Source organism: Melanaphis sacchari, unplaced genomic scaffold (assembly GCF_002803265.2).
Source record: "Melanaphis sacchari strain LSU unplaced genomic scaffold, SCAv2.0 Contig20_pilon_pilon, whole genome shotgun sequence".
Taxonomy (NCBI): domain Eukaryota; kingdom Metazoa; phylum Arthropoda; class Insecta; order Hemiptera; family Aphididae; genus Melanaphis; species Melanaphis sacchari.
This window is the reverse complement of record NW_020271042.1, coordinates 6,382,596-6,405,415: the sequence shown is the minus strand read 5'-3', so window position 1 is coordinate 6,405,415 and position 22,820 is coordinate 6,382,596. Positions and strand designations below refer to the sequence as shown.

General features: G+C 27.1%; 2 protein-coding genes across 7 annotated transcripts in view; one reads left to right on the top strand and one right to left on the bottom strand.

Annotated features, from left to right (window-relative positions):
* Positions 1–16,622, top strand: part of LOC112593807 — a 29,391-nt gene extending 12,769 nt beyond the window's left edge. For 2 of the 6 annotated variants that reach the window (XM_025338356.1, XM_025338357.1), the window contains 15 exons: positions 8,338–8,427; positions 9,825–11,729; positions 11,805–11,992; positions 12,053–12,255; positions 12,316–12,431; positions 12,497–12,600; positions 12,771–12,788; positions 12,858–14,171; positions 14,237–14,449; positions 14,520–14,649; positions 15,142–15,265; positions 15,345–15,440; positions 15,504–15,818; positions 15,881–15,969; positions 16,218–16,622. In XM_025338356.1, coding sequence (XP_025194141.1) covers positions 8,376–8,427; positions 9,825–11,729; positions 11,805–11,992; positions 12,053–12,255; positions 12,316–12,431; positions 12,497–12,600; positions 12,771–12,788; positions 12,858–14,171; positions 14,237–14,449; positions 14,520–14,649; positions 15,142–15,265; positions 15,345–15,440; positions 15,504–15,818; positions 15,881–15,969; positions 16,218–16,456 — 5,106 coding nt within the window. In that variant the 5' untranslated portion in view covers positions 8,338–8,375 and the 3' untranslated portion in view covers positions 16,457–16,622. Of the gene's footprint in view, positions 1–93; positions 1,015–8,337; positions 8,428–9,824; positions 11,730–11,804; positions 11,993–12,052; positions 12,256–12,315; positions 12,432–12,496; positions 12,601–12,770; positions 12,789–12,857; positions 14,172–14,236; positions 14,450–14,519; positions 14,650–15,141; positions 15,266–15,344; positions 15,441–15,503; positions 15,819–15,880; positions 15,970–16,217 lie in introns of those variants that run through there. The other 4 variants (XM_025338359.1, XM_025338355.1, XM_025338360.1 and 1 more) reach the window with 4 other exon arrangements.
* Positions 16,623–17,269: 647 nt separating this feature from the next.
* LOC112593730 (sorting nexin-13) lies at positions 17,270–22,596 on the bottom strand. The gene is made up of 17 exons (XM_025338246.1): positions 22,141–22,596; positions 21,975–22,083; positions 21,797–21,909; positions 21,420–21,718; positions 21,186–21,358; positions 20,998–21,111; positions 20,816–20,939; positions 20,565–20,723; positions 20,365–20,501; positions 20,175–20,300; positions 19,836–20,013; positions 19,684–19,779; positions 19,477–19,619; positions 19,041–19,418; positions 17,985–18,199; positions 17,804–17,916; positions 17,270–17,737 (listed from the first exon to the last, which is right to left on the bottom strand). Exons 1-17 carry the CDS (start codon positions 22,278–22,280, stop codon positions 17,541–17,543), a joined length of 2,814 nt encoding a protein of 937 aa, XP_025194031.1. The 5' UTR covers positions 22,281–22,596; the 3' UTR covers positions 17,270–17,540.
* Between the last annotated feature and the right edge of the window lie 224 nt (positions 22,597–22,820).

Sequence of the window (22,820 nt, the reverse complement as noted above, 5' to 3'; positions counted from 1 at the left end):
TCGCACGCACGTACCGTTACCGCCGCCGCCGTCGACGTCGTCGTCGTGGTCGTCGCTGCTGCCACCGCCGCCGCCGCCGCACTCCACCACGTATCGCGGCCCCGGCTCCTCCGCCCGTGCTTGCATGCACGACATCGTATCATTATATATATTATTTCATATATACGCGTTTCCCGTTCGCATGGCCGTTCCGCACCGCACATAATATACTGCACATCGTACTCTCCCCCTGCGCGCGCGCGGCGCCCGTTCGTGTATCGTGTGTATGTGTATGTGTGTTCGCGTGTGCGTTTTTGTGCGTGTGCGCGAAGCTTAATTTTATTTTTTATTTTTTTTTTTTTTTAATTTTTTTTTACAACATTTTTTCGTTGTATTCTCCCGACGTGGTGATTTTGTTACAACGGACGGCCAAGGAGAGCCCAAACGACGCTGTGTATCGTGTGCGTGTGCGTTAGAGAGTGAACGTGTGTGTTATGTCCACGTACGCCGACATCCACGGCGGCCGTCCGCGAGGCGTTTTGTCGTCCGCCACCGCCGCCTCTATCGTCCGCACCGCATAAAACCGTCCCTCGCCGCCGTAGTGCCTACCCCGCTAACGTCCGCGCGACGGCTGTAACAGCGCCAGACTCCGCGTATGATTTCAACGCCCCGACCGCGTCGTCCCATATCGGAGAACAGGACCGTGTGCCGTCATCCCCTCAACCCCCTCAGGCACTCGACCACCTTAGGACGTAGGTTTTTCCGGTGCCCCTCCCGTCAACCGCAATCAGTAACCTCCCCGCGTTGAAAGTTGGAATTTGACTTCGACAATCGTGTAAGTCGTATCGTCGTTTGCTGTGACTTAGTCATGGTTTCGGGTCGACGGTAATGATAACGGTGGCAACGGTGCGCGAAAAATGATGATAACGTCGTCATCGCTGTTTTTTCATTGCTGCTGTTGGTGTGGCGGTCGCGCGGTCCAAAGCTGACACACAACACTCCGCGCCCCGCAAATAGCCCGTTGAGGGTTCTCAGGTAATACTCTCAAGTCTAACTCTTTAATAAGTGACTTAATTATTTTTCACTCGATTTCTGACGGCCGTGTATTTGTTTGCCGCATCCAACAAAACGGTAGAATTTTATTTTTCTCTATTTGCGTTAACGTCGTCGCCACTTTATTTGTGCGCACTCGCGTGTCGCCCCCTCGTGTGCTCTCTCGTGGTAGTCTTCTAGAGAATCTCTAACTTGCGCACTCGTGTGATATAAACTCGTACTTACTGACTTGTTTACCCATGTATTAACATTGTTGTGTGACTGCAAATTATATTTTGATGGACAATGAAATAAGAAATCTTGTGTCGCCAAGTTATGACTATTAATTATCTATATCTGCTCATATTTGTTAGGCTGTGCAGGGGTAGAGGAAAGAATAGGACACTAACAAGTGATGTTGTCAAAACTTTTGTGAGGAGCAGTCAATTTTTCTATAGCTGTTTGGTTATCGTTAAACATTACAGCCATTAATGTTTTTGCCTTGACTGAGGCATTTGTTTATATGTAACCAACCTAAATAAGGTTTTGGCTTGTATTTAGATAAATAGGCAAAAACTTAATACAAATATAAACTTATGATTTTAGGTGTTCTTCACTCTTGAATTACATTAATTAGGTTTATAATTTCTTTGTATCATTCTAGTTGAATAGGTACTTTATACTTTTATAGTCAATACACATCACTTTTAAAACATTGTGAATTGTGTTATGGATGGATGTTATTATTTTTTTATAGTCTATATGTGTTTGTTATAAAATTTAAAGTACCAATTACATTGTGTAATTCATATTAGCTAAAGATAGTGGTTAAATTATAAATTATTGCTCGAAAGAAAAGTCAGCTATATAAAAATATGCATTCTGTTTAAATAGGTATATAATACAATAATGTTTATAGTTTCTTCATATATTCAATTTTACTAAGTTATTGAAGTTTATAAAGTAATGACTTATACATTTACATTTTTTAATTATATTAGAACATGTTCTACTTAACTAGATAATGAACTTCTATTTTATCTGTGCCTAATTAATTTATATTTGGTAAATATTGATGATATTATTTTCAACAGATTGAATTATGTTCTCTTAAAGATGTGTCTCATGAAAAATTACCAATTAAAGTGGTAAGATAATACACTAGACACCCGCATATAATAAATACAAATAAAACTTTTTTTTATATTATTTAAACTTACAAAAATGAAAATAGGTGACCAAGTGAATAATGTTAGGTTGTACCGAGGAATGTAAACTAATATTTATTTATTTTTCATTAAATACCTGTAATCTTTAATTCTAAATCTTTAAATTTGATTACATGATTTTTTGTTACTATGATTTGGTTTTATTTTACTCTTATTTGAATTTCATAATATTATGTATATTTATATTTATTAAAATATTATATGATAATTTAATATACTAAATACATTTTTATTTTAGTTAATTTCAATTATAATTCTTAAAACATTTTAATACGAGTAAATGTTAAATACACTTTTCTTACATTCAATTTATCATTATTATTGCTATATTTATTAAGTATTATTATCCTATTATACTGTAATATTACACATAACATAGTTGGTAAATTAAAATGTTTTCATTGTGTAAGAAGTAGGTTCTCGGTAAGTATCCTTATTAACCGACTTACTTAATTATGACTTCTTACAATAACTATTGATTTTAGTTTTAAAAAAATAAAAATTATTAATTAAATCTCTTAAATTAATGGTTCTTAACTTGCAGTTCTGAGAATCTACAACACTCCTATCAGTGATTCACTATACTATAGTATTTTTAGTTGTGAATGAGAAACTGTAATTAATACTTAAAGCTATTTCAAGTTGAGTCTGAAATATCAAAACTTGTAGCAAAAATTCAACTTAATTTTTACCATTAAATACAATTTATACCATCATTTATTACTTACTCATTTTTGTACAAATTAATTTGAAAATATTAATAAAATATGAGATAATTAAATCACCTATTAAAATAAATAAACACTTGTGTTGTTATTAAGTATTTATACTTACTTTTTGCTCATACAATCAGTGGGTTTATGGCTTTAAAGAGTATTTTTACATGTATGTACATTTCATAAAAGATTAAGAACTATCTTAAACCAAATCCAAAATTTTAATATTTGTCTGATATTTAATACCTAAATGATGTATACTATACATAATACATCTAAGTACTAAAAATAATTTAATATTAACAATATTAATACAAAAAAATATTCATATTAATACATATACATCATATATTTATTTAATGTTTATATGTCAACAACTTGTAAATTGATTCAGTAGCAGTTTTGACAAAACTTTAATAAGGAAAGGGCAAGAGTATTTTGGAACTTAAAATATGTAAACAAAATATTTTACATTCTTTTGCAGTAGACTAAGTTTGATACCTACTTAAGTTTTACTATTGTCATAATTCTAAAGCTTTATAATATTTTCTGTAAAAAATTGCTATACATTTTATATATACATATATATATTTGTATAAAAATTATTAATTCAAGTCTCAGGGAGTGATCACTATTCACACTCTTCATTATCGTCACTAGATTCATTCAATGGTACTTAAGTTATATTAGTGTAGGTATAATTAAATTAAAATTAGATAAAATATTATTCTGATGTACTTATCTTGATTGTTAAATAAATTATTAATATAAATAATTTAAATATAATAAATAAAAATTTGTCTGGTATCTTTATAATAGCAATAGTTTTTAGATATCTTGCAAAAGAAATAATGCCAGATTCAGGAAATAATAAAAATTATTTAAAATATTTTTTCAATTAATTTAGATAAGTTTTATTAGTATTACCATAAAGTATTTAATGTTACCTATATTATATTTATTTATGGTAAATATTTATTAGGTATAGAAATATTGATTATCACAAGGATTATCATGATTATGATTAATTTGAATATAATATTTTATTTTTTTATAAGTGGTTTTGGTTATATATAATTGATACAAATTATATTGTTTATTTTTATTACACATGTATTAGATTATTTGTTTAGAACATAAAAATTAATTTAATTTATATTGCTGCTATAAGTAAAGGTACTTACAACCTACTACATATTATTATATTATATTTTTCTATTAGGCCTATCTATTTCATCAACATTCATTTTATTAAAAATAAATTAACAGCATTTTTTAATGATGAACAATGCTTATTTATAAATTCTTAGATATTGTAAATATATAGTAATAGTTTATTATGATTTTAACCCCCAATCCCGACCTACCTACCCTTCCTCTCCATTTTGGTTTGTATAAAATATAGTTAATAATTTACTTAATCTAAAATATGATGAACTTAAATTATCAACTCAAACTATTTTATGTAAACACTTAGATATCAAAAATTATAACTCGATTATGACGAACGTTTTGTAACGCTCAGAACATGAAATAAAAGACCCTCCCGCTTCACCCCCTCTTGAAAATATTAGTTACGTCACCATGTATAGCTATGTAAATAGACTAGGATTATTTTTCATAGTTATGATGATAGTATTTTGTATTTATTATATTGATTATTAGTTATTAGTATTATTACTCATTCTGGTTATTATTAAAGAATAATATTATTGTTTTTTTTTCATATATGATGCATAATATATATTCTATACGCCTAGATTCATAATCGTAGCCGTAGACCGATCAAATATCTTAGGTGGAAGAAGGGTAGTCTAACCTAATTATATTTATTTTTTTTTATCAAAGAACAACAAATATTGTAACATATTAATTGATATTATTGATTTTTAAAGATTTTATAGATATAAATTAAAATGTTTACTTAAATCTCACCTAAATACGCATTTTCAAGAAAGATTCTACTTATTATTATTTTACACACAAAAAAAAAAAAAAATGTTCATTATAAAATATTGTTATAATATATCGAAATTTTATATAAATATGTATATAGCTAAAATAGGGTAGTTTATACAATATTAATATCTTTTAGAAATTTTCTTGAATGATTTTTTTCCATTTTCAAAGGTAAAAAATTTTCTATTTTACTTACTCAGTTTGATACGTAAATACTCCTTCGAAATATTGTTTTCTAAAATTTTTTTAACAAGTATTTTTCATTTCAAACAAATAATGACAATCTTGGAACTGGAAATTTCTAATATGAGTATAATCCCTGAAAATCTATATATCAACTTGCGTAGACATTTTTTTTTTTAAATTACTATCTACTTAAACAAATTATTTAATAACTAATAAACTTGAATTGAAAAACTATTACTTAAACTTAAAAACTATTTTCGTACATTTTCAATCATTTATTTGTTTTTTTTTTTTTTATTATTATCCATGTATTTATAATGTTAAAAAATTAAACATTATGATACACCCTGCCAGAGATAAATCAATTATAATTATTGTTTTAGTAATCTTCTTACCTCAAAATTGTTTAAAGAATTAAACTTAATGTTATGTATTGTAAATGTATAGTAATGTTTATTTTATTTATTAAAATAGATGCGTAAAATTATTTATTTTTTTATACTTACATATATGGATTTTTATATTTGTTAAACATTTTAAAATTATTATGATTTCTATTTTATTAGTTCATGATTATAATAATAACTATTAATAAGGCAGAACTAAGAAAAAATACTTCGATTGAATTTTTATATTTGCAATTTATAAATGCCCATTTGTGTTTGAATTTTGTTGTATGAAGAGACCCATTTTGTCCCCCAAAATAATTGAGTTCTAGGTATAAACTATTAAAATATTAAAATTCTAAAGATAATTTATTTTTAAAAAATTGAGTGCGTAAATAATAAATAAATTATTGTACCTAGGTATTTATTTATGTTTCGTTGAAAATGGCCATGGAAATTAATATATGTATTTTATTCAACTTGTAGTTCAGAAAAATATCCTTAATTAATAAAAAAGTACCGATGTTATTATTTTCGATGTGACTCGATATACATATTTGAAAAATAAAATGTTTCTATTAATATTATATAGGATAATATACAGAAAACTAGTATGATTACGTAACAATGACCTTCATGATCGTAAACAGCCGGACAGGTACACTATTTGTGTTAATCTCTGCTAGGAAAAAGGTCTTGTGTTGAGAACAAACCATTGAATTATTTATTATATTACATATACTATATTTTGTTATAAAAATTTATAAAACATTTAATACGTAGTATTTTGTATGATAAACAAATCTATCATCAATTTATTTATATTATCTCGATTAGTTTATAATAAACATAAGTTTATTTCATACTTAACAAAAATTTAATTTTACCATCCTCAAAAATATTTATTAAGAAAAATAATTTATTATTATTATATTTTCTTTCAAGTGAGGAAATAAGTTATTTTAAAGTAAAATATCTCATTGTTATTAAAACAATTATTTTTGAATTCAAAAATAAAAATAAGATACTTATTTTTATATGAAGACATCTGTATCATTATTTATCTATAATTTTGTATTGGTTTGTTTTATAGTCACATTTATTTTATATTACTTTTGGCAAATATGCTGTTGAGTTAGTTTTGTTGCTTTCGTTGATTTATATTGAACTCGAAAGTTGACTGTTTTGAAGCTCATTAATAAACTTACCTAATAATTGGCCAGCAAGAAACTGTGATTTAAAAACAACTTACAACTTGTGATAAAGAATTCTTCTACACAGAAAATAATGTTTTTGTAATATGCATTCTGTCATTAATTGTAATACCAGATATTTTTAATATAATTGTATTTATTATGTAAGCTACTAAACTTTATACGAATACAATTTTTTTTTTTTTTTGTTAATAATCATTTAGTTACTTATTACAATTATTTATAAAGTTATAAATTAATTATTTAATTTAATTTATTTTTAACTTCAAAAATAATGTTATCATATCAGTAGCAAATTCGAGAATTATACGCACGTGCCCACGTTAAAACTCGTTATCTTGCTTTAAAGTTTAAACTGACATAACAAAATTCCCTCAAAAATTCCAAAATTTAATACACATCTTAATGTATTAATTTATTATTAGATATATTATAAATATTTACTAAAGAGAACATTTTCTTATTATTTTTACGAATTATTAAAATATTTCGAAAACTATTTATATTCTTTTTTGACTCATTAAATTATTTTAAAACATTTTGTAATATTTTTAATGCAATAACAATAAATCCATATAGGTGACAAAGTATAAGATATTTTAATTTGACTTGATTCAATAAACTTTACAAAAATAGTTTAATAATTTATAATTGTAACTATTTTGATTTTACGAGAAGATGATAATGTACATTTTTTATTATTTTAGGCTATATATTAACGTGTGACGTAATCATTTAATATTCAGAAATTTTAATGCACGTTTTTGTATTTTGTATATGCAAGGGTTGAATAATATTATACGTCACGGGATGAACATTTCCAATTCCCAAGAACCAATACAATGATGCTATGTTTCCTACATGTAAAAATCTAGGTCACGCCTAGAAACACGTGATTCATGTTCATGTCTGCATACCATATATATATATATATATACACGTTTGTCGGCGCACCAAACAATAAAGTTTATATTAAAATTAATATTATAAGATTGGATTATAATAAATTGAGTATCATTTATGTAATAATTATATTCTGATTCGAAGACGGTGAAAAAAATCGAATGGGGAAGTTATTTTTTAAATGCATAATGTATCGATTCATTGATTGGCTTTTAGAAAATTATGAATCTGCTTTCCGAGATTACAGTTTTCAGTTTTATGTAAATTTGATAATATGAACACAATAAATTTCATTTTGTTACAAAAAAGTACAAAAGCTCAAAATACTTATGACCTCGATGCATATCATTGACGTTCTTCGATTTCCTCCCTTCTCGAAACATAAGTACTTTCTGTTAATGACGCGAATGAAACGTGTAAATTGACAACTATCAATGTTAAAATATTTTTAAAATATAATAATTGTTTTCCTTAATCATATGATATGTTTTATCATTCTAAGACAATAAGTTATAACATTGTACAAAGGCATTGAGCATTTTTGAACAATTTATTTATTTTTAATATTTAACGAAAAAATATTTTTTTTAATTATTATTATTTCCTTATGCCTGTTTGTGATTATCTAACTTATTCATTAAATAATTTTTAATATTTTTATTTGCATCGTATTTATATAAAAATTTATAATCATTAAAAATTTACTTATACATATGTTTATTTTATGTTCTAGATTTGCGTAGATTTCGAACGACTTAATAAGGATATAATATGTTGGGAAGCAGTTTGCACCATCATAGGAATATGTCATTCCCTCATGGTGGTAAGTACTTGCACATATTATTATTAGAATTATTATTACTTATAAATTATAATGTTATCAATCCTTCAATCATATCCTACATTTTATATAATTTGAGTAACAATCATAGCAATAATTAATAACTAATAATACGCTCTAAAAGTTGTTTTAAAATTTTTTTAATAATAAATAAAATTCTTAAATTTATTATTTTCTACTTGGTACTTACTGGGGTTGTTTAAAAGTTATTGTCCAACTGTTCAAAGTTGAACAACCTTTGGTTAACTATAAATAGTTATTGCGTACAGCCCTCGTGATATTTACAGCAGTATTTGGTCTTATTTTTAAATTAAATAAAACACAATTTTTATATTAAAAAAAATATGAACAAAATTATCATGTACATTTGATGTTTTCTAAATTTAAAATTTTTGCTGAACAATTAATGAAAAATGAAAACAAATAATGTTTAAACAATGTATAACTTTATTTTAAAATACAATTAGCTAAGTCCCAATAAATAATAATTAAAATATTGTTATAATAAATTAATAATTAATAAGAATAATATTAATTAATTATTTGATTTTATTTTTTTACAATTAATTTTTATTTTATAACTAACATGTTTCTTTATATCCACAGTTTTTTTTTTTTCATATTTACTTGAAAAATATCATTATTTGTTATTATTTTATGAATATGAATAAAAGTTTATGGAACATAAAATAAGTTAATTATTGATCTTTCTTATTATAGTATTATTAGTATCTTATCATTGGTAATTTTAATTAATCAGTAAAATACATAAACAATATTAAACTTAAAATTTATTTGAACTAGATTTTAATTTGAATCTAATCTTTTTCATGGCATTGAATATTGATTACCTAGGTAACAGTTTTTAATTCATGTATGTTACAATTTACAACATGTTGTTTAGTTCATAAATCATTTTTATAATTTAATAAAAAAATGTAATATTATATTATATTTTTAAAGATAAATTGTTTAGATTTTTAACAATAATATCATCCAATGAAAAAAAAATATATTAGTAGAATTTTGAATTTAATGATCAGTTATGCTAACAATATTAAATTTTCAAAATATCTTTCAATTAAATATACATTTCTATTGATTTATTAATTTGATGTTTCTATTTAAATATTTTGATAAGATTTTAAATTAATACTTAATTTTGTTTAATTTATCACAACATAATTGAATTTCTTATTAAATTTTTATTAAATATTTAAATTTTTTATAATGTACCTATCTAATATATATATAATTTATAAGTATTGTTAAATTACATTTTTATGTCTTTGATTAACAATAGTTATAATATGTTCAGAAAAAAGAAATGTCTTATTATAAACCAAAATATTTTATTATATATTTTGTAAATATTTCAGGTTCTGTGATACATAATAATATGCCTCCTACCGTTGGTAAAAAAATGAGTGGTGGTCGACTGAATGCCGTGGTGAACAAACTCCATTTAGCAAAACAATGTTCAACTGATAATACCTTTCCAGACATGACTTCTGAAGAAAGCCGTTTATCTATATTACAAAATTTATTGAATCCTGCACCATCATCAAATTCGGAAAAGAAAAACTTACGTGCTCCTCCAGCGTTGTTTCCACTCACTTCTGAAGTGACAATCCAACGTTACCCTGTTGTTCATCCAATACATGATAGACCATTGGATGTTTTCCAAAGACTTAAACGTCTTGGAACAGACATTGAAATGGAAGAAATCGGAAATGAAACAACACTAAGTCTTATACCAGTTTCATCATCTCAAAATGCTTCTGTTTCATGCATTCCAACAAATAATTTCAAAACTAACTCTCCTGCTACCAGTCTCATAGTTCTGCCAAAAACCAATGTGTTCAATAATAGAAAAATACCAGAACCTTCTGTTGTTCTTGAAATGAAATTAACTCCAAAACCAAAAGCTCAAAATATATGTTGTAATGGAAAAACAGACCTAAAAAATTATGTTTTTTCGATTGACCAGTCACAAATAAGTATAACAAATAATGGTCAAAAATTATACTCATGTAATGTATGTTCAGGCATTTATCAACGAAGAGGTGCTCTAAAGAAACACTATTTAAAGGCACATATTAACTATCATTTTTTGACATCTCGTGACTTGCAAATAGCTGGTTTTAAAGGCGAAAGACTTGAAAAAATGATAGAAAAGTGGAAGAATACAAAAGGTCATGTAGGCTACTACCATTGTCATAAATGTTTTATATCATTTAGTACAGCCATTGATTTACGACATCATGTGATGAATCATCCTCCTACTTTACAATCTAATGCTTTGAAAAAACTACCTGATATTGTTACTAAAGTTTGTGAACTATGTTTATATTGTGATAAAAAAATTGAAAATGAAGAAGATCGAAAAAGCCATTTGTCCAAGATGCACCCACCCAAAAGAAGATGTCATATATGTACATACTGTCAACTTAACTTTTTTGATTTATATACATTACACAAGCATATGTGTACCACTCATGAAGATATGTATTATGGCTGTGCAGAATGTAAAGAACGATTTATTTCTAGAGAATTAGCTAAAAACCATAAATCTATTTGTTTGAATAATTTATGTATAAAATTAGAATCTGATAATGTAAAAAAAGAGCATTTGAAAGAAGAACCTGCAAAAATTGAAATACTAGAATTGAAAAAAGATGAACCAATAAATGTTAATATTAAAAACGAATTATCAGACGAAAAACTAAATAAAGAAGAATTTAAAAAAATTGAAGAACCAAAAAAAGAGGAACTCAAGAAAAATGAAGAACCAAAACTAGAAGAATCAAAAAAAAATGAAGACCCAATTAGAGAAGATGTAAAAAAGAAAGAAGAATCCACCAAAAGCTATCCATTTTACTGTCCAGACTGTAAAAAAGGATTTACTCAACAACCAAACTTAGCACGACACATGAGTTTAGGTCATGGCAAAAAGTTAGAGTATAAAAAATCTAAAAAGTTATTACAGCCTTCAAATAAAATAATGTTGTCCAAAAAACTTGTGAAAACTCAAGAAAAAGAATTAAAAGACGAGATTCAAGATTTATCAGCTAAAGGAACTCAATATGTTTTTTTGAATAATAAAAATGAACTAGTTACTAAACAAGGTGTACCGTTTGATGTCTCTTATATGAATCTTGAGATTCAAAGCAGGATCAGACGTATGGTACCATCATTGCATCCTAGTTCATCGCCAATAGAAGATGATATGAGTTCATTAGAGGTCGATGCAGCTTCTTCGTATGGTTTTCCAAGTTCCCATGGTAATTGAAAATAATTTTGTAAATGTTATTTCAAATAATTATTAAATCATTCTTTTATTTATTTTTTTTATGTAGATGATGAAAGGAAAAAAATTGAAGGATTCAGCGGAGAATGGTTATATCCACGTAGTTATATTTGTTCTGCTTGTCCAGCTACATGTTCTAATATTTGGGATATTTTTTATCATAAGTGGAATGTACATCCTAATGTACTTTGCCATCATTATGACATACCAATAGATCAACTTCCATCTCAGAAATGGGTAATTTTATCATTTTTCTTTATAAAACATAGTCAATAATTATAATTGTTGAATTTGAAGCGACCTGAAAGAAATTTGAGCAGAATAGGATTGTTGTCTGAATGTGAGGAACAACAAACCAGTTTACCACAGTGTACAAAGTGTGGTAAAATGGAAAACGATATTGCTCAGCTTCATAGACATTTGTTAGATTGTGGTGGTGATACTGAGTGGCTCAAAACAATGATTCATACAACTAAGTCCCCTAATAGTAAAAAATCTAGGTAAGATTACATTTATTTTACATTGTTAATAAAATTTAATTTTGATATTTTATTTACTAGAAAAAATTGGCGGCCTTTTAATTTCCGAAGACGTAAAAATGGTAGAGCTAGACATGGTCTTAAACGAACTCCACCTACTCCACCTTTACCAGTTGTAAAAACTAAACCTGGAGATGGTAAATACTCCATATTCTTCTTTTATTATTGTGTAATTATTTTATCTTTATTTTTTTTTTTACAGCTGAAAGTGTTAGTCGTATGATTGCAGATTTACCTCCTAAAAGAGTTACAAGACGTTTAGTATTTGAGGCTCCTAATGGGAATAATCAAGCAACAATAAATAGCGTAAGTAAAATATTATTAATAAAATAAAAAATTTTAGATCATGCTATCATTATATGATACAGAGATTTTTGTTAGTTTTTCTTTATGTATTATTACATATTTGATAATGGTTAGTTACAATGATTTATAATATAAACTTAAAAATTTACACGCTGCTATGAAACACAAAGAAGTCTGTATGCTCAAAGGTATATTTAGACACAAACATTTTGGTAGTTAAAACTTGAATCATTATCTTGAGTTTTTAAATTTTTTAGGTTCCTATTGATATGAGCAGCTGTAATCCAACTGTTTCAAGTTCAACTACATTATTTAGTAAGAAAGTTAAAAAGCCATTGCCAGTTATAACTGAAACTGCTATGCTTATTTCTGAAGCGCCAGATTTCTTACGTAGCCTTAACATCATGCGTGCTCCAGTGAAGTCAGCTGAACATGGACACTCTAGCAATAAAACTGAAACTGAAGAAATAATTGCTGCCATGAAAGAAACTTTGATGGCTTCTCCAGCACCCATCCCTGTTATATTACCAAAGAAACGTAAAAGACCAATTTATGATTTAAAACAATTAGCTGAGAAAATTGCCAAGCATGACCACAATAAAATTCTTGACCCAAAAGTTGATGAAGATCATGATAATACAGAAAAATCTATTCCTATTCCTGTGGCAGTAAAAAATAAAGGCAAAAAATTGATGAATGAAATAGAGGTTGGATTGATAAAGCAAAATAGGTTACGGAGGAAGAGAGAAATTCCATCTGTACCTGAAAAGGTAGTCCCAGTTCCATCAAAAAAATTGAAAATTGAAAATGTAGAAAATAGCACAAAGAATGTAGTAGAATCCATTCCAGTTATTAAAGCCAAAAAACAGGTTACAACAAAGAAAACACCTAAAGTCCTGAAAAAAAAGACAATTGATGAAAATTTTGTTTCTAAAATACAAACCCGTAATAGGAAGAAAAATTTTATTGAGGAATCAATGTCCAATGAGATATTACTTTCAGGTAAAGATGATTCTTTAGGAAACAATAATGAATCATCTAATAGTTTTGTTGATTTAGAGTCTAGTCAAGAAGTCTCTTCATCTGAGGTTCCTGCAAAACAAAAAACAGTTAAAGTGAATCCTTTTAAACCAAAAGCTAGAAACAGAAGAAAACCAGGAGTTTTTTTTGGGTCAAGAAAACGAAAGCGTAATTTAAAGACTGATAATAAAAAACAACAGCCTACTTCAAGTAAAGTTGACGATACACCTTTATTATTACCAAAATTAGAATGTACTGATTCAAATATATTAGTTTCGGACTCGATTGATAAAGTTGTACAACCAGAAATCATAAAAACTAATAATACCACACAAAAGTTATCTCAGGAATTGAAAAAATCTGTTGAAAATGAATCCACAATAGTGACTGTTAAAGAAGAAAATAAAGCCACAGCTCCAATCAGTACTGATACAACTGAGTTAAAAGAACCAGAAGAAGTAGCAGAACCACGTTGGCATTCACAGTCTGATGGTTTTTTTGATTTACCTTCTGCTATTAGTTTGGGATCAATATTAAGCTCTGTCAATCAGGCTAGTTAATTTTAATTAAAATATAAGTATTATATATATTTATGCTAATTTTATCATTTAAATAGATATTGGAAGGTCCTGACTGTAACGTTGCAAATACAGAAGTAAATGATTATTCGTGGACAGAGTTACAACGTGCAATGGGGGCTACTGATGAAGAAATGGCTATATTACAAAATTTTGGTTCAAACTCATCTGAAGAAGGCCAAAATGTAACTAGTGAAAACTGCTTGGATCTATTAGACATGGACAGTAGAGGAGAAACTAATAGAAATCAAGTAAATAAATTATTTTCATTTATTATATACTAGTCAATAAAGTAACTATTACAAATATTTATTATTGTAGGAACAAACAGATACTCAAATTAATAGTGAATTAAATTTCAAATGCAAAGTATGTGATCAATGTTATAAAGGTGTTGCAGCATTTCGTATTCATTCACTTGATGTTCATAGTATCGAAGATCCAGAATTGGGTAAGTGTCAGATATTTTAAGTTAAATAGTGATTGATTAATATTAAAAAAAATTAACTTGAACCCAACATTAAAATATAATAATTATTTTATAACTGGCTAATATAATAAAGTAATTATTTTTTATGCACATAAGAAATTCTTTACTATGCTAACCATTATAAAAGACTAATATTAATCTTAACTATTATAACTATTAGTTATAATATGTATTAATGGACTTAAGAAAATGTTAAAACATTTGTATATACTTGTTTTTACAAAATATTGTTTTTTAATCATGTCTTGATTTGGATGAGAATAAAAATGTAAGTTAATCTAAAAAAAGTATTCTTTAAAAATTTCCAATAGTTATTAATAATTTTTATTTAAAAAATTCTAATTTGTATATTAAATTACTATAATTATTGGAAAAATGAAGAATTTAGTATATTTAAAATTAATAATATATAAGCCATGAATAATACTTTTAACATGTATTTTTATTTTTTAGTTAATGTTATAAAATCTGATTACCTACTCGTTTGTTGGGTTTGCAAGCTCATAATAGAAGGAGGAGCAGAAGAACTCGACGAGCACATGGCAAAAGACCATGAATTTGATGATGCTCCAAATAGGTATGTATATTCATTACAAGCTTATGAAAAAATATATATATATAAAAAAAACCTTCAATTAAAAATGTGTTTAAATTAGTGAAAACGGAAAGGAGTTGAAAAATAAAATGGTTAACAAGTTGGGTGAAATATTGGACCAGGCCTTGAAAAATCTGATTTCTTCTACACAAAAACCGTAATTATATAAATATTTGTAAATTTATTTGCTTAATATTTAATTTTAAATAATTAATTTTAGTTGTGCTGGCAAAACCTGGAGTGGTGGTGCAATAACTTTGTTGGGCAAACTGTGTGCACTACGCAACAATGAAAAAGGCACAACTGTATCAAGTAGTGTGGCCAATTCTGCTCTTGCCAAAGACTTACGCAAAGTAATAGGACGTAACAACAATGGATCTAGTGCCAGAGCTCAGTCTAAAAGATCAAATACAGCTCACGCTCTCCAACTAAATGCGCGTTTGGCTGCATTGTCAGTGGCTGCCAAACGACTAACCCCTTTGGTTCGCGCTGATTGTTCGTCCAACATTTACAAATGTCCTATTTGTGATATTGGGTAAGCTTAGAAATAGTTAAATACATTTATTGCAATTGTATTTAATTTGTCTATAATCTTAGGTTTGAAACTACAAGTACTAGAAATAAGCACATCAGTCGAGCACATAATAGCCCACAGAAATCAAACCATGTGGAGACTACTGTTCAACGTAAGTTATAAGTCCAAAAATTATTATTTTATTAGCAGGCACGTTGTATAGGCAATTTCACTACATATACGCACATTGTTTTTGATATATTTTTATTCCTTTAAGACAATTGACATTTTTTATTTATTCGCTTATTTGTAATCGTATTCTGTACTAGTATTTCATAATTTTATAATTTTATTATTATAATACTATTTTCTTTATAAAACTATTTTAACTAAAAAATAAAATAATATTTATTTTTACAGTCGATTCAACTCTACAGTCATTGCAGACAACTGTACTGGAAGAAACACCCGAACCTTCTGACAATGTGCAGCCAATGTTTGCATTGGGTACAATGAACCGTAGAGGACTAAAAAAGTTCAATAGCACTTGCAGTGAAGAAGTGCGAGCGCGTGCAAAACAAGCATTGCGTGACCTAGAAATTAAGTCTAGATTGAAACATTACACATTTTCTGGTGACCATCAACCCTCACCCAATTGATTTGACTATTTGTCACTGCCCTTCTGGTCACCTAGTATGATAATGATTCCATGTTAACGGATTGCCAAACTGTGTTCAATTCACCCATAACTCGTTTATTTTATTTCTTATCAAATATTACTATTATATGATATATATATATATATATAGGTATTATGTTTTAATTTTTTTTGTAAATAATTGATACAGGTACATTACTACTTGTATATTATGTTCATTAAAATATTCCTTATAAAGACATTTTTTTTTTTTTTTGATTTGTTGTTTTTATTTTAAGGTTTTTTTTTATTTTTACCTAAATGCTTATCATTTTTTTTAGGCAATTTTAGACTGAATAGTGTTGTTCTTTTTTATCATGATTTTAACAAAACAAGAAATTATTATATCTAATGAGCTTAAAAAAACTATTTTAACTCCATGAATAATTTTTTTTTCTTTATTTAACTTCTAATTAATTTATTATTTCACTAGTGATAATTAATTATGTATTATACTTAATCTATAACTACAAATTGTGTAACTGATGTGCCTTTGTATTATATTATTAATATTTTTATTTACACATTTTGTTGTAACATATCATTTTACAAAGTCACTTAAACTTGTCAAGGATAGAACAAGATTTTCATCTGTCAACCTTCCACTTATGGCTTTTGTATTTTAGCATAATAATTATGATGTAAATTGGGTAACTTTGTTATGTGTAATTATTATTTTATTAATAATGATTAGTTAATACTAAAAATAAAAAAATTGTTATTGTCTAGACAAATATCATTATTCATTAATAATTATAAAAATAAAAAAAACAAGTTTGTACTAGATTTGAAATATATTATGTAAAAACTGTTAAACAATTTTTTTTTTTTCCCATCACAAATTGTTATGAGTGGAGTTAACAAAAAATAATAAATAGATCACAGCCGTTGTGTGCATATTTATACACTTTATTCCATGTAAATTTGTCGCTGCGAATAAGCTGATTTTTGTCTAATTAATAATCATTTACATAATTGCATGCAAAAAAAAAAGTATAAATATATAGTTTATTTAACTGTACACAAATATAATACTAAAATTATAACTAATTTCGGCTTAATATAGGAGGGTTTTTGTGTAGTTTATCAATAAGGCTACTAAAATTGGGGAAAATTAATAAGAAACACGAACTTATCAGAACATATGCTAAACGTTTGTTTAGGGTTTTATGCTGGAGCATTACGACGGCTAAATAAATACCACGTCTTGTGACATCACTTCCCATTAAATGCTTCAACTCGTCTAAAATAAATATATGTATAAAGTATTAATATAGTTGGTCAATATTGTTTGGATCAGATGATTTACCAGAAACAGATGACATAAGTGCACATTTAGCTGCTACAAGTGTTCTAAGCTGTACTTCAGCATCTCGAAATTGTACTTCTGTAGCACGTACACCATCTGGCCATAATGAGTTTCTACATGAGATATTGAAATAGTCATTAAAAAACTAATCATACAAAGATATAAGTTGTTATAATAATACTTGATTGCAGCAATCAACAATGACACCCTATATGGATCAGTGACAGTCGCCACATACTCTTTGAACCTCCTGTTAACTACGTGACCAAATGAAGCTCTAATAATATGTTGTAACAACATGACAAATCGTCTTCGAAGCCATTGTTGTTGTTCGTCTACTTCAAACACTTCTGTTAATAATAGTAACACTGCACGCATTGGCATATTGTCATCATCCTATAGAAAATTAAACACAAAATGTATAAATATTAATATTAAGTCTCTCAACTTCAAATTCTCAAATAGAATGTATTTATAAATATTGCTAATAGTTTTTTATTTTTTTATGAGTAATACAGTATGTTGAATTAATTATTGCCAAATACATTGCATTTTTAAATGTTAAAGTCTAAAATATAATAATAAATGTAAAAGTACGCACAAATACTATTATTGAATTTCAAAACTAAAATTGTTATTGATATGTTTAAATTTGAATTTAAAATGCTTAAAAAATAATAGTGTAACTGTATTTTTTGATATTTTTTAATTGGTTTAAAACTTTGGTAAAACTTTCTATAAAAATTTCTAGTTTTTTAATCAAGTCAAACATTTATTAAAAGTAAAAAAAAAATTTGAAAATTAAGTCACGAATGGAAAATAGTAATATAAAGATTTAGTGTAAATTAGTACACTAAATCAATACTAAAATTGTTGTTTTTGAGTACTACTCCTTTTTCAAATTTAAGTACCAATTAAATCTAATTTACTTCTATAAATCACCCCAGTTTAAAATAGAAACTTTTTTAATGCTCTAAAAAATGGTTTGACATACATAAGATAAAAACTACATTTATAAATAAAAATATACAACATTTGCTTTGCTCAAAGTCTAAAAATGTATTATGAAGTGTACTTAGTAATATAGGAAAACAGAATGACAGAACTCAATTATTTTTCTTATATCATGATATATAAATCATTTAAATTTAACACATTCATTACAGTGAAATACTTGACACCTACAACTGTACAGCAGAATGATATCCACTTGCCTACAGTTTTATTTTTTACTTACTTCTTCAACCAACATTCTATTAATTGGTTTGGATGGTCCGAGCACTTTGCTTATATTGTCCATTACACCATCAACAGTATTAAATATATTATCAGGTACAGTTTTCACAACGTTTCCAACAACCTTCAATGGGTTAAACAAGAGATTATCAACAGTCTTGACAAGATGACCAGATAGCAGTGCTTTTTTGTCTTCAGGTCTTTGTTCAAGGAATTGTTCAACCATTGTTTGTATCCCAGGATAATTAGCTACAGTTGACGATTTCAATAGATTATGTATAAACTGATTTAACATCATCATACGCTTTTCTAAAACTCGTCTATCAGCATTATGAAATGTTTTTTTGGCTGGAAATGATAGTTTGCCTAATTCTGAATACTATAAAAATAACTAAAATAATTATGAATTTCTAATAATAATTTATTTATAACTTTACCTTGTCTTTTACTCTTTGGTAAAGATCATAAAAATCAGAATATCGTTTATAAACATGCCAATTCTCTTCTTTCCCAGACATATAAACTCTAGTAATTGAAACTGCATAAACACCAAATGTCTTGCCACCCTCATGCACAAGTCCTAAAAAATAAATGCGTTGGTAATTATAATTTTAAGTCTATGAATTTATTATTTTAATAATAACCAGTTTCAATAATGTCAGCTGACAATATTGACTTGTCATCTTCTGATTGACCAGGACTTATGGGTTTACTTCCTGAGAGGAAATCGCTTACTTTATCTAAAAAAATAACATAAATAATATTATAGAGTAAAATAAAACATAACTTAACTTACCACCAGTTCCTTTAAAAAGTTGCTGTACCGCATCCATAGGTATTAAAAAATCAGTAGCAGGCATAGCTAATTCTGGTTCAAAAATATCTTCTGAACCTAATGATTTCATTTCCAAATCGGTTATCAATCTTGAACAACATTCGTGCTTACCAAAACCAGATATAATTCCTTTTTCAGGCTAATTAAACATATTTTAATTAGAATTACTTAGGTGATTTTATAATCAATAATTTAAAAAAATAACTACCAAGAGTAATGATATTATTATTTATATGAATTTAAGTTTAAATCTTGATATACATTTTTTTAATACAACTGAATATTTTTAAATGCAAATACCTTTAATAGTGTTTTATATAATGTATTTTGAACCTCATCAAACCATGTTTCATCTACTGGATCAATTTGAATTTTTTTTGCTAATGATTTTACAAGATCATCTCCAAGTTCATTTTGAATATCAGGCTAATTAAAAAATTTATTTTACTACTGATAAAATTATGAAATTATAATTTTATTTAAGTTTTACTTTTTGACCAATATATAAAGAATACAACTTTTTTGCTTCGTCTCTAATATGATCCACTGTTGCTAAATCAGACGATGAATACTGACTAGGATCTCCATTTACATTTTGCATTTGCTCGTGTACAAATTGTTTCCAACCTAATATAGTGAAACATTTTACTCCAATTTAATAACATTACGTAATATGTACTGAAAACTTACCATCAATATTAATGTAGAATGATATAAAACTATCACAATTTATTGTAGTTAAATAATCAATAAAGTATGGCAAAGCAGTTTTACTTTCTAGGATCCACTTTAAAGATAAAGAATCATTTTTCGGAGAGGACATGGAATGTTCAAATGATAATAAAAAGTCTAAAAAAAATAATAAAGCCAATTTATGGTCTTATTCTATATGTATATAAATAAATTATAATGTTATAAATTATTATAACTATATAATTTACCTAAAGATCTGTCTGATTGTTGAGGGATAGAATTAACAATTGACTTAATTAAATTAGATAAAAATATAAGACTGCTCAATTGTTGTTTTGCTCTACTATCTGATTCACCAGAATCTCTTGAACGCTAAAGCATTTGTGAAGTTTAATAATGAGGTAATTATAACACTATTATTATAACATACCAGATTCATAATTTCTTTTTTGACTAAACTGTGCACAGCATTTAATTGTTGATTTGATTTAGTTGATCTCAATACTGTAAGAAATGTCTCATTAGTTACTGGATAGTCACTGCACTAGTAATATAACAAAAATATATAACATTAAATTTTTAATAAAAATTAAATAAAATTACTTATCAGTCATTTACCAGCCATATAATTAACTGATTAACATAATCTGGATTACTGAGCATATTTATAGTTGTTAAAAATAATTTATTTGATATTATTTCACGTATCAAAATGCGTATAGGTCGACATTTAAAATCATATTCAGGAATAATGTGGTATATCAATGCTTCTGATATATCCCTAAGCCATTCTGTAAAAATAATAAAATTAATTTAGTAACATTTAATAAGACATTCATACAATTGTATTACTTCTTTCATAATTTTCATCCAAGCACACATTTGCATGAGATGTACCTAATCGGTCAACATCTTGTTCATGTTGAAAAAATAAAGTTTCAAAATCAACTTCTTCAGAATTTTTTGTAGATGTAGCTTTCAACGTTTTTCTATAAATACGAATATGTTTGGCCACCTCTTCTGTCAAGTTTGTACATACAAATTGCAAAAAATCTATCTGTTGTAATTGTTTGGCCATGCAACTAATCAAATAACTAGTTGATTTATGTATTTGATTAGGAAAATCTTCATTGTCGCTTAATTTGTCATACCTTGGTCAATAATAATGTTAAAACTTAAAGCCTGAGGAAGTATATCTAATAATAAATAAATAAATTATTGGTTTTTACCATGGATATACATAATCCCTTAGAATATAGTCCATAATGTCGGACAGTTGGTGATCTATATACTCAGAACCACTCAAGCTCACATCATCTTCGTTTGTTTCTTTTGTAAAAATCTTAAAAATAATCAAACATTATATTAAAAAATTGAAAACGAGTAATTAACTATGCGTGAATTTACAGATTTGGGATCAAAGAAACTGTAGACAGTGTATTCCGAGTCTCTTTTCAATGATTCTACGTACAGAGCAGCTTCTTTTTCGACAGTTATGTAAGCAAACCATATCACACTAAACAAAAAAATCAATTAAAATACTCTATGCTGACAAATGTGTCTTCGGAATTACCTCAAGAAAAACACCAAGAGCACAGAAACGAAGATGGTGGTCAACCACAAACCGAAAGTCGTCACGCATAGCGCAGTCAATATAAAGAACCAATAATAATGGATCATAGTCAACGACCTTCCTTCGTCTACACGATCCATCAGCGATTCACGGAGATCTTGCCATATATTTAGGATGATGAATAACGCTGGCACAACGGCGAAATATCAAATTTCTAATAAGTTAGGTAATATAACAGACGGTATTTTATTGGTTCATTTATCGACATTTGTAAAAGTCGATATCCAAACTATCGCGTACATTACTTTGAATATGAATTATTATTCGAATTCGGGAGTGATGTGAATTTTCAGACGAAATTGCACGAACTCAATAAGAACTTTCATAGTTTAACCAGTATCCGAGATTACGGCGGCCGCAGCCCGAGAATAGGGAATCTTTTTATTATTTTTATCATAATAATCATAATCTATTTTCTATGTCAACAAGTAACTACCGCTTATCAGAGTACCAATGATGAATGGTGATGCAGCAGCTGCTGGGACTCTTTTGACAATTTATTTACATGGTAACTTCGAAATTAACAGTTGGTATCATTTTTTCGATTTTGGACCATTATCATTTGTTTGGACATGTGCTTATCATTCCTACTACTCAGTTATCAGTTATCACGAATCAGT

Bases quoted from the DNA above. Each gene is read 5' to 3' on its own strand.
- LOC112593730 (XM_025338246.1), bottom strand. From the start codon at position 22,280: ATGGATCGTGTAGACGAAGGAAGGTCGTTGACTATGATCCATTATTAT. The intron at 19,780-19,835 runs GTAAGTTAAGTT...TTATTTTTTTAG, and splicing joins ACTTTTTAAAGGAACTGGTG to ATAAAGTAAGCGATTTCCTC. The intron at 18,200-19,040 runs GTAAGTAAAAAA...AATTTTCTATAG, and splicing joins ATAGAATGTTGGTTGAAGAA to GATGATGACAATATGCCAAT.